The sequence below is a fragment of the Ipomoea triloba genome, chromosome 14 (assembly GCF_003576645.1).
Source record: "Ipomoea triloba cultivar NCNSP0323 chromosome 14, ASM357664v1".
NCBI lineage: Eukaryota > Viridiplantae > Streptophyta > Magnoliopsida > Solanales > Convolvulaceae > Ipomoea > Ipomoea triloba.
Window position 1 is genome coordinate 23,401,456 of NC_044929.1, and position 12,524 is coordinate 23,413,979.

The 12,524-nt window shown below is 36.2% G+C and overlaps 2 protein-coding genes and 1 long non-coding RNA gene across 5 annotated transcripts; all 3 read left to right on the forward strand.

The window, feature by feature from the left end:
* The first annotated feature begins 2,618 nt into the window (after positions 1 to 2,618).
* Positions 2,619 to 3,746, forward strand: LOC116005111. Its single transcript, XR_004094884.1, has 2 exons — positions 2,619 to 3,161; positions 3,264 to 3,746. It is a non-coding gene; the product is annotated as an uncharacterized LOC116005111 (long non-coding RNA).
* Positions 3,747 to 4,676: 930 nt separating this feature from the next.
* Positions 4,677 to 8,582, forward strand: LOC116003786. Of its 2 annotated transcripts, XM_031243712.1 has the most exons (7): positions 4,677 to 5,192; positions 5,586 to 5,797; positions 6,879 to 7,161; positions 7,253 to 7,338; positions 7,413 to 7,504; positions 7,611 to 7,664; positions 8,386 to 8,582. In XM_031243712.1, the coding sequence occupies exons 1-7, from the start codon at positions 4,908 to 4,910 to the stop codon at positions 8,388 to 8,390; spliced, it is 1,017 nt and encodes a 338-aa protein (XP_031099572.1). In that variant the 5' UTR covers positions 4,677 to 4,907; the 3' UTR covers positions 8,391 to 8,582. The 2 variants fall into 2 exon arrangements, with proteins under 2 accessions (XP_031099572.1, XP_031099570.1); XM_031243710.1 differs by having other exon boundaries at positions 7,611 to 8,582.
* A 605-nt stretch (positions 8,583 to 9,187) lies between these two features.
* LOC116004410 (L10-interacting MYB domain-containing protein) lies at positions 9,188 to 12,461 on the forward strand. Of its 2 annotated transcripts, XR_004094795.1 has the most exons (5): positions 9,188 to 9,354; positions 9,474 to 9,870; positions 9,957 to 10,613; positions 11,008 to 12,217; positions 12,344 to 12,461. XR_004094795.1 is itself a non-coding variant. In XM_031244447.1 (3 exons), the coding sequence occupies exons 1-3, from the start codon at positions 9,502 to 9,504 to the stop codon at positions 11,590 to 11,592; spliced, it is 1,611 nt and encodes a 536-aa protein (XP_031100307.1). In that variant the 5' UTR covers positions 9,361 to 9,501; the 3' UTR covers positions 11,593 to 11,746. The 2 variants fall into 2 exon arrangements, 1 of the variants encoding a protein (XP_031100307.1); XM_031244447.1 differs by lacking the exons at positions 9,188 to 9,354; positions 12,344 to 12,461 and having other exon boundaries at positions 9,361 to 9,870; positions 11,008 to 11,746.
* Positions 12,462 to 12,524: the final 63 nt, after the last annotated feature.

Consider the following 12,524-nt stretch of genomic DNA (forward strand, 5'->3'; position numbering starts at 1 on the left):
TATGGGTATCTGTGTAAACTCATGAGCTCCAAGACTCGCTTTTATCATATCATATCATTATTCTCTTTCGTACCAACACCTATTCAATGGTGTGTAAACATAATTTAGAGAATAGCGAGCTGAGCTATTTTGCCTTAATTGCTCCTTTTATTTTTCAAATGATTAGGCCAATTCTTGTGCCTAACTCTGGATCCAGATTGAGTAATTATAAAGGCATTTGAGTTGTCAACAACATTTTCATAATTTTCTCTCATATCTATAATAATTCATGGCAATTTCAAAATCAACCAGATGATAAACGTTTCCCATCAATATTCAAATCTGGTTGTTTCGCATCCCAGTATTAATTATTTGGTGCACCACTGGGTATTTCGTCTTTTGACTAATGTTCTTTTAAACATCATTGATAGATATATCAATAGATATATATTTGGCAGGAATTAATAATCTACTGAACATTCAGTTCAGTCAATCTAGTACATGGATTTTTGAAGATCCTTTCATTTTATGAAATTTTCTCGGCATTCAAATTTACAAAATAATTTGGGCTTATATCTCCCCCTAATGCCGTGAAAATGATCTTCATGCAGTATGCATATCAAATAATCTTATATCATGGGCTCTAGATTTTTATACAATACATGGATATTTATAATCAACATGTATACGTAGCTTTATTTAATAGCCCATAGAGATACGCAATGATGTGATAATAAAATAGACTGCATAATAATAAAACAAATTTGAGAAATGTTCAATGTTCAATTTTCACCACGTACTAGATTGTATATAGGGGTATTCATTATATGCAGTATGTCAGATTTTGATAAAATAGTAGTATATCAAATTTGATCTCCCTAATATATAATTTCTATTTAAGTATGCTTCATATGGGAGACTACTGTTTGACATATATAAATTCGAATTTTCAATATTTAGCCCAAAGTGACTCAATTGCCCATGTCATAATTTTTAAAATAATTTGGGTCTTTAAATCGCAACATATGATATACTCAAACGTATATGCAATCATATAATGAATATGATCAAATAGATAAAGCATATACATAACTTAAGAGCAATAATTTGACAAATCAAAGTGAAGTTAAGAATAAGGTATATATGATTCCACATTATCTCATAAAATGCCAAATTAGCTTTAATCAAAATTAAAACAATTAAATAGGATGTCAATCCATTTTCTCAATTTATGAGAAATCATCATATCATTATCATCACATATTCAGGATGATCTATTCAATCGTGCCAAATCTTAAAATTATTCAAATCATTAAACTTTTAATTCACAATAAGATTGGTTTCAACAACACTCATTCTTGTACAATATAAGCATGAGGAAAACCAGGGGAATTTTTCCAATACACATTTCTTCCCTGATATTGCCTTTGTAATTCAGAGGAATAACCAATTCCTTTATTTTATAGTCTCAACGACATTAGTCATTACAAATATTCAAACTCAATAAATTTTATGAGACTTTGGAGGGAACAATGCATTACAATTTTTCAATGCATATTATAAATTTGTTCCTCTAGGCAATAATATAATGCTCATTCAGAGCTTTCAATCATTTTGTACTACCAAATATTGTAGTAACAAATTCCCCATTCTTTTCAATGTGCATAAATACTTTGCATATTTATTGTATGTGTGGTTGCACTATCCACAACACATACGTCCTCGTTTTTCTTGATCCAGTCAAGAGCGATGAAGTATTCATTTGCTTTTTCAAGCATATAGCCTTCAAGAATTAGGCATCACATGATTTATTCTAACTTTTTCCATATGGTATATAGCATATATCAAATACACATAATTATAAAATTTTATCTCATGATTTTGATAAACGTATCAAAATAACTTTCATTTATAAAATATGGAATAAACTTTATGGACTATAGCAAAATATTTATTATGCTAAATTTTATTTTATGATGATTCACATAGCCATAGCATAAGAGAGCAAGTTGTGACACAAAAACGATTATCACATAATGTTCATAGCATTTACCATACAATACATGAAATAGTAATTTCTAAAATGCTTATCCCAATATTTTACATTTCAATCATGCTCTCAGAATTTAATATCTAAGATGCAATGATATATATCATATTCTCATCATGCCATAATGATAGTTTTAGGAAATATGATTATGCCAAATATATGAAAAGTGCACATAACAACTATTTGGACATAATTACTATTATATGAATATATATGGCATAATATTTTATCATATTAAAATAATAAGGAGGGGGCAAACCTAGCTTATCGGAGTATAGTCAAAATCTCCGATATAATATTCCAGTAATTAATTTCCTGTTTGCAAGCTGCCATACTCGGTGCAATTTAGTAGCTCCTTGATCACATGAAACCCCATCTTTGTTTTCTTCTCTTTTCCCTGTGAAACAATAAACAACACTGCAGCCATTTTATTTTTCTTTCTCCACCAGGACCACCACCAACTCCACTTTCTTTCCTTTTATATATAAAATAATATAAGAATAATTGAAGTTGGTTCATAGGAAAAGAGGTTAGCAGTATATATATGCGTAGGGCCGTAGGGGTGTAATATAATATAGCTATCCATGCCACCATGTCTTCCTTTCCCTTATGTTTAATGTATATATAATTATTGGATAATGGAAAATGATGATAAGATTTTGCACTTCCTGGACATCAATTAGACTCCCACTTTTCTTTTTCTTTTGTTCTATTTTGTTTATTTCATCCTCCTTTCATCAATCAACAACATCAACATAACCCATGTGAACTGCCATTTCATCCATGCTACAGCTTCTCGCCACCACCACGCTTCCGCCGCACCTATTTGCCGACGACGCGAAGACCTGTGGAGGCTGAGCTGCATGCCGACTCCGTGAGAAGGAGAGGAGAGGAGAGGAGAGGGCGAAGTCTGGTGGAGACCCAGCCGCCAAGCTCATCACCGCGCTGTTGCCATCCTCATCTATCGCTGGTCTACCGGCCAAAGAGTGAAGACGATGATGGACGCTGCCCAGTCACCGCCATCGACCAAGGAAGAAGGCCACCGGAGTTCTGTCGGTCGCTGCTTCCCATCGCCGTTTACCGTACCCCTGCTTCTTTGTTCATCATCTACAAGCTTTAAGCTTCTACATAAGTAAGATTATATAATATATAGTCAAAATAATGACAAATAAACAAGAATTCATAAAGATTAATCCTTATTCATATTCCTCATGTATGGTTCGATCCGCCGCAGCTGCCTTGTCGGAAAATATGGGGTTGACGGCAAGGATTTGTTGGTGATGTTGAATATTGTTACGAACAAGAAATGAGCAAGCAAAGTTGTGCTTGGCCAGAGAAGACACTATGTGAAAGAGCACTTTCGTGCTGATAACGTGTTATGAATAATAACAATAATTGTGATATTATGGAGAAATGAAAGTAAAGAACACAAAAGCTAGAAGGAGGAAGAAGCATTCATTGCATTGATGTTTGCTGGGGATTATCTTTACAAAGGAGCGATAGGGGTATTTATAGTATCAGAATATAGAGTAAACAAATATAATATTTGCATAAGGTTGACAAGTGTTAAAGTTAGTCTATTTGGTTGATCAGAGGATAGCTTTGCTTTGTCATGCTTGAGGCTATGTGTTCCATCCCTAGCAGTTGCTTTGGAACTTGAATTTATTCTTTTCTGAACTGAGAACCGCCATCATAATATGATACAATATTTACAGGCTATTACACTTATAGTTGAAGTAGCTTGATGGACAAAATTTTCATCTTTTGTCTAGGAGGTTAAGGGTTCAAAACTCAACTTGGACATCCACATTTCTTTTGTTTCATAACACATGCATGTTTATAGCACAAGTCAAATAACACAACCAACTGTGGCCTAGTATTTCACTAACTAACCTTCTTCATCCTACATTCGTACCTATCTTAAATACAAAGCATGCAAATATACACATTTACAACATACACCCATGTTACAAAACAGCAATCCTAGGTTAACAATAATGGCAATCTTGCAGGTAATTACAACATAACAATGCTCTTGTATATTAACAGTTGCCACGTATTATTAGTATTTGTTTAATTTAGCCATTAATTTATAGAAACTTATTTTATTTGATAAGGGAAAATAACACTTTCCATCCATGAGTTATAAGAAAATAATAATTTTGTGGTATCTCAATTAAACACGTCATCATTTAAAAAATATATATATATTCGAGTTGGATAAAAGCCAGTTCACGACCAATTGAAGGACGAAATGTATATTGATTGATGAAAATATTATTTTTCTATAATTTATGAACTAAAAAAACTCAAAAAAAAAGTCTTTGATAGGTTGCTCTTAGGACTGCTAACTCATTTGTTTTTAAAGCATGATCTATAGGAAAATTTGTCAGAACTTGTGAGGTGGATGATCTTGTTGGTATTTATGTGTTGGGTCCAATGAGCTTATGAATCTCAGAGGCCCATGTAATGAACACAAGGCCAGCCCAATAAAAATATTGGTTGGGGGTTTAAATGAATTATCCAAAAGTACAAGGGCACATTCACAATTTGGTCAGTGGAAGGGGCAACACAGGCGTACCAAAGTTGAAAAAAATGACACATGAAAGAAAACAATTCCCTTTTTCTCCTCCATGTCTAAGTCCGCCTTTTCTCCTACCCGGCTGCTCTTTCTTTTTCATTTTTTTTTTTAAGCTGCCAATCTGCCATAAACACAAAACAAAGAAGTTATTCGGACAAGCCTCCATCCTCAGAGGACTCTGAAAAACCTCCAAAACCCTAACCCTGAAGCTCCGTATTCAAGTTCCAATCCCATTTGCTGATCTATCCACTTCACTCTTACTGAATTCTGTTACTTTCTGCACACAAGCACGCATAAATGACTAATTCGGGAGCCTTCGCCGTGTCGCGGAGCCACAGAGGAGACCGATTCTACAACCCGCCACCGATGCGGCGGCACCACCAGCAACTGCAGAAGGCGGCGAAGGCGGAGGCTGCAGCTTCCGAGGTGGGGAACCGGACTGGTTCACACGATTCGGCCACCGCATTGTCTAAACCACAATCTGTCTGCTCGTCTTCTCCGGCGCCGCCGAAGAATGTCACCAACTTGGATCGTTTGATGGAATCGGTTACTCCCTTCGTGCTAGCTCAGCACTTCTCTGAGGTATATATAAATACTGTTGTGTGTGTGTGTTTGCTGTTGGAGTGATATGCCTGCCTCATCGTGTTCGTGTAGTTGTTCCGGCACACATTTGTTCATAATTGAAGAAAATGGAATCCATTCTCATTCGTTCAGCATATATATATGTTACTGTGTTGCTCAATTATTCTTTATTCATTTCAAAAGAGGCGGCTACTTTATTATAAGTTCCTCGCACTGCACTGTGTTTCTTTAGGACTGAGTGCTGTTTGAATTTCATGATTAATATGTTGTTAAATTTGCAAATGCTTCTACTTGGTATGGCTTGAAATATAATTACAAGAATGAATTATTATAGCCATGCCCCAAGTCATGCTGGCAACATGGTTTTGATATAGTGTCATTTCGAGTGAACAGGTAAATGTAAGAGGACAAAGAACTCGTGAAGCAGGTGCAAATGCATTTTTTTGCCTTGAGGATCTTTGGGAATCTTTTCGAGAGTGGAGTGCGTATGGAGTAGGCGTGCCACTGTTGTTGAATGAAAAAGACCAAATTATTCAGTATTATGTTCCTTTCTTGTCTGGCATACAATTATACATAGACCCATTGAAGTCATCATCTCGGCTTAGGTGAGTGTAAACATGATCAATTTCTCTTGTAGTTTTGGGTCTTCAGCTTATTTAACTTAGACCTTTCTTTTAATTATATATATGCTTTTGTTCTTTTTTATGTTAATAACTTCTTTGTCTCTTGATCTTTATTGCAATGCTTTTTTCTCATGATTATTGCCCTTCAGTCAATGTTCACAACGTTTCATTATATCATGTGTTTAGTCACATAGAATTATCATAGGTCTGTATTGATTTTCCTTGACTTTTCATTTATATCTGCTCTTTAATTTTAATCATTACTTATTTTTGAGTCCGATGGTGATGCAAATAAGATGGTATGCAAAAAGTCACATGAAAAATTATATTCAATGGGGACTTGATGTAACCTTCGCAGTTTCCTATTTCATATATACACGTCTTAATAATAGTTATCTCTCAACTGCCCTTCATTGTGACTGATCTGATTGTGTAGCGGTTTCGTAGTCTTATTCCGTGCATTTTCCTTCTTTTAACCTTAGAGCAGATATTGGTTGATGATAATCCTAAACCACTAATTTAGCCATAGTTACTTTAATTTTATGAGTTACATCATCACTTATCTAACCTCTCTATAAATGGCCAGTTATAAATGATCATGAACAACCATATGCGAAATGAGTGCTTCTTCCCGCACATTATAAGTGCATAAGTTTACTGCTATACTAACAAAGTTGTAGACTTGGAGCAGTGCCTGATACACTTCAGTGAAACGAAGGATTATCTTCTCAACTTTAGGAACCCATCTGTGTTACTCAAGTGGCTAGAAGATCTTGGCACTTGATGCAACTTGAAAAGATGAATTGGTGAGCAATATTCCTTTAGTAATTTTGGGCCTGTTGCGAAGAGATAGTGTAGCTTGGTTGGAGAGGAAGCTTACTTAAATTTTAAGTTCTCATATTATCCAAAATGGAGAACCAATGCGATATCAAGTTATTAACTTCAAATTATCTTCCCCCTTAAGAAACAGGAAATGATTGCATTGTGGATGTACCAAATTCTTACACAGCATGTGGTTGAAAATTATTCTCTTTGTTTCATTTGACAATTTCATTTCTACCAGGAGATCAGACGAGGAGAGTGATGTTGAGTCATCAAGGGAGTCTAGTTGTGGTGGCAGCAGTGATTGTGAAGCAGATAGGCAATCTAAATCTGCTGATTTAAAATGGAACCAGCAAAACCATTTAAATGCTAATGCCCAACAACTAAACAGAATTTCGTTGAGAGACAAATCTGCATTGAACTTGTCTGCTGATGAAGCTGAAATAAATAAATCCCCCGGAGCACTCTTGTTTGAATATTTGGAGCAAGAACAACCATATAATCGCAGGCCGTTGACTGACAAGGTAAAACAATAGTTACAGTTTAATTTGATCAAAATGAAACACAGTTTCCACTTCTGCATCCTGAGAAGTTTTCGATCTCCTTCACCTACAGATAATGGACCTAGCATCTCAATATCCAGAATTGAAGAAGTGCAGGAGTTGTGATTTGATGCCCTCGAGTTGGATATCTGTTGCTTGGTACGTTGTAGTTCATGCAAAAGGAGGACACTTGAGAGTTTAGAGGAATTTACCTTACAACAAATTTGTTGCAGGTATCCGATATATAGAATACCCATAGGCCACACACTACGGGATCTGGATGCATCTTTTTTAACATTTCATTTCTTGTCCACACAACCTAGAGGTACCTCTCTCCTCTTTATCCCCGTATCTTCATGTATGCTCTTTTCTATGTTTGCCCACATTTCTCTATGTGGTGTTTATGTTTTATAATCTTTTTGTCATCTCAGTGGCAGGTTCTGTTCAGCCACAGTTTCATGGTGCAAATGGTAGGAGTGTACATGGTATGATTCATGCTGCCTCAAAGATTTCTTTACCTGCCTTTGGCCTTGCTTCATACAAATTGAAGGGCTCACTTGTGAGTCCATGTGGACCTCGTGAATCCGAGCAAGAGAACTCTCTCTTGCTAGCTGCAGACGATTGGCTTCGGAGTCTAAAAGTTTTTCTCCCTGATTACCAATTTTTTCTCTCTCATTATTCTCAATGGAGATGATGGGGGCTGGATGTTGATCAATGTGCCAAAGTTTTTATTCCTTATGGGAGACATTCAGATGCCGATTCTCCACCAAACTCCTACCTAATGAGTTGGTTAAAATGCTATTTTCTTTAAGCCTTCTATGGTTTAAAAATACTCATGAAACTTCGGCAGCTGTTTAAGCTTTCCCAGCTTTGAACATGCCAAGTATATGCGCTGGAGTTGCACTTTATACTGTTTCAAGGTGTCGCAGATCGAAATTTACCAGAATTGTCAAGAAGCCACATAATGCATCAACTATATTCAGTTGGTACATGATCTCTTGACTATGTTGTTTCAAGGTGTGGCAGATCGAAATTTACCATGATCATGATGAAAATTTTGAACAATCTGTAACTCACATATAGCATCACAAACTGATCGAAGTACTTACTAGTTATAGTGTTATGACAAGTGATTCTGACCGAAAATCTTGTTAGATAAAAGTCAGGTGGAAATCTTCCGACTCTTTGACGTTTGTATCTTTGTAGCATGAGGTTTACATTGTATCCGGATTCTGATTTCCCCTATATGGCTGAGTCAAACCTACGTTGAATGCTATGATGCTGAAAACAGACAGATTAGCCAATTTTGAGTTGGTAGTTTTATTGTTGTTGTATCCTAATCTGGATTCGGCTCAGAAGTGATGTTCTGACTTATAGTTATATATTAACAGTTTGTTTACTAATTGTTTTAAACTATTAGGGTGTAGTTTTATTGTTATTAAGGTTAGTAATTTGATTTACTAATTTCTTCTCATTCTTGTAAAAATATTAAATTAGCGGAATATGAGTAGTAAATCTTTACAGGTCTATAGTAATTTCTTGTCATTCTTGGTTTAAATTAGTTGGTTAGGGATAACTTGTATTGATTTATCTCCTTATGGCTTGTAATGAGCTTGATTTAAAATGTGCTTTTGAATAGTGATTGTTGATTTTCACATAAATAAATTATTTAAAATTGGAGCTCAATTCTCGATGTGAAAATAAGTTAACTTTGAAAGTCTTGTTCTAACATTAACTCCATTAAGGTAATAGTTCGATTCCTACTGAAAATATGGGGGTCATTGGGAGACTCAAAGTCTAAACAATTTAGTAAGACAATGATAAAAACTGAACACTGATGCGACGATTCTAATTTACCTCTTAACTTAGAATTTTTTTTTTTAAAAAAAAAAAAGGAAAAGGAAAAAAAAGAATTAACTCTGGAACACTTTAAATCCAAATCCACGTTTGGTTATTAAAAGAGCAGAACCCAAACGAAATGGGCCAAATCGTGGCTTATTCCATTGGGCTACCAAAGGGCGAATAAGGGATGGAGTAGGTACAGCTACAGTGTCCAGGTTATCGGGGAATCCCATTCCCAATGTCGACAAGCTTATCCTGGAAAATCTTATTCCCAAGTTTGAAGTTCCGAGTTGTGCCTCAGATTGATAACCTGCTACACCCAGCAGCAAACAGGTGCATCTTCCAATTCCCGCTTCTTCTATTTTCATATTAAATTGTATCCGCTCTATTTTCAGTGTTTATCTGTGCTTATGCTGATTCCCTCTCCCCACGGTTTCCATGAATTGATACAGGGGGCAAGGCTAAGTGCTCAATTCGCATATGAAATATGAGCGTGTTGATTTGGGAATGGGAATGGGAATTCGAGCTGGCGCTGGGAGTGATCGGTTAAGAACAATTTGGACTCCTGAAATGGATAGATACTTTATTGACCTTATGTTGGAACAAGTTGGAAAATGGAGCAACGATGATGATCATATTTTTAGCAAGCAATCATGGAAGCACATGGCTTGTTTGTTTAATGATAAGTTCAAGTTTCAGCATGACATAGATATTTTTAAGAATCGGCACAAGACGCTTAGAAATCTTTACAGGTCTGTACAGCATCTGCTTGATCAGGAAGGGTTTAGCTGGGACGAAACACGGAAAATGGTAACGGCTGATAATAAAATCTGGGATGAATACATAAAGGTTAAATGTTTTAATATTCTATGCATTCCACAGTTATACAGCCTGTATGTGCTTGTGCCCATAGTCTTACTAGTTTATATTTGCAGGTTCATCCGAAATTGCGATCCTTCAGAATAAAATCCATCCCATATTTTCGTGATCTGTGTGAGATATATAAACATGCAAGTCCTGAAAAGAAAGTTACTATTGCTTGTCATAGTGCATTCTCTAAAGACAGTGAGCCTCAATCTGACTCTGGTAGCATGTCAGAAGGTGAAAACTCGAAATCGGAGTTAGTGAAAGCAGAAGAACCAATTATTTCACCAATTAATGTTGGTGATAATGCCATGGAAACTCTTCATGACATTGCACTCATAGAAGATTATGGACTCTCTGTTACAACAGGACTTGTTGATGATGCGCCTTATCCTCTATCAGATAACAGCTCTCCTGCAGCTACTCGTACAAGGACATGCTGGCAGCCACAGATGGATTTATACTTTATTCATCTCATGCTAGATCAGGTGAAGAAAGGGAATCGGGCTGATGGTCTATTCCGAAGAGAAGCATGGATGGAGATGATTACTTCTTTTAATGCTAAATTTGGCTTCAACTATGAAGTTGATATATTGAAAAATCGATTTAAATCTCTGAGAAGACAGTATTCTCTTATAAACAATCTTCTGAAAATGGATGGCTTTGTTTGGGATGATGCACGCCAAATGGTGACCGCTGATGATCGTGTCTGGCAAGATTATATCAAGGTGTGCTCTCCATCCCCTTGTAGTTGCTTTTTTTTTTTTTTTTGGATGAGTGTCACTGCCTTTTTGTAGTGTGATTGTATTTTTCTTTTGTTATTACATCAAGCTTTACTCCCCATGTTTCTCTACCTCATTGTATTTCTTTATTTTTCCTATGTTTTACATTGCTTTCTGAAGTTCCAACCTTACAGTTGCATCTCAAGCTTTTAAATGTTGACATGTTGCACTTTGTTTATGATACCAATCTTTTGTGAACTCCTCAATGCTTGTAGACGAGAACTCAACTATTATAATGGATGGTACTAAGGATGTGATATTGGTGCAGGATTGATGTACTTATTCAGTTACATAATCTGTGTGCATGCTATGAAAATTACGAGCTTACTTATATATGCAGATTAATACCACTGCAAGGCAATACATGACCAGACCTGTACCGTTCTATAAAGATCTGTGCGTCATATGCGGTGAGGTAAGTAGTGATGGAAAAGATGGGTTTTCTGCACATAACACCAACCAGCAAGATGAAGCTTTTGAAAATAACTTTGGTGTGTTGCTCAAGAGTTTGGAATCTCCAAGTGCTATGGTTTTCAGTGATGACCGAATTAGCAAAGAGGATTCTTTGCATATGGGTTTCAATGCAACTGATAAAAGGGGTAAGCATCAATTAGACAACCCTTCAGGTTCTGAACGCTCCAAGAGAGCTCGTAGTAAAGATGATGGCATTGCATATGCTCTTCGCGAGATGGCAAGCACGGTTTCATCTTTGGTAGGTAAGAGAAAAGAAGATGAAAGCTCAAATAGCGTTTCCATAGAACATGTGGTCAAGGCAATCCAGGCCCTACCTGACATGGATGAAGACCTTGTGTTGGATGCATGCGATTTTCTAGAGGATGAGAAGAGAGCTAAGACATTTTTGGCACTAGACTTTAAACTCCGAAAGAAGTGGTTAATAAGGAAGCTTCGTCCACAACAGCAATAAAGATAAATAGACATTGTTAGTTGTACCTCAAACTTTTAGACTATTATAGGACATGCAGGTGTTGACATTATTTTAAATTATGATGATAATGAAGTAATCTGATATATCATAGTTTCTTCACTCCATTTTTTTAAAAAAATATTAATTTCTTGAATTTAGTAATTTGTTTAGTTCAAAATGGTAGATTTTATAGATTCTTTCAAGTGTAATACCATGGAAAGAAAAGGTTTTATTTTGGATTTTTGGCTCCAGATGATGTGACAGGAGCAACGAAAGAAAGGAGTACTATGTGCTAAAATTGCCTGGCTAAGAAAGGAGTTGGAGGACTTTTTTAAAGCTTAATCTGTGATCTGACTCCACTTACTTGTGACTTTTATCAGCTTCAATTGCTGTAGGGTACCCATAAATTGCCGGGCAAAGGTTACCTGGACCATGCCATGTTTGCAGCTGAGGCAGCCATCACCATGCTTTCATGATGAGTGGGACAAAATGGTGGGATGGATATACATCAGAGAAGATGCTTAATTTGAGTTGGAGCTGGTGCATCAAAACATGACAGGCATCTGCTTCTATAAATGCTAGTTCCTTCTCAAGAATGTCCTGTTTGCTAGTGTTCCTCGTTGAGGTAGACTGCCTTTGATTATCCCCCTTTATCTTGCTTGATATGACATCCTGTATTTCAGTTGCGAAAGTAGTTCTTCTAGTCTGTTTTGGTATACTATAACCCCTCAGCACCTCCAAGATAATGTAGGTAGTGTTGCCTGTTCTGTGATAAACTAGTACAACAACATACAAGGTGGAGTTTGCATCTCATCTGGAATAATCACACCAAGCACTTGGCCAATGCATTGAAGTTTCTCGATTTCAGGTACCATTTATAGCTGTACTTTAAGTTGTGTGTATTTAGCACATCTACCCAGCTTCTATATGCC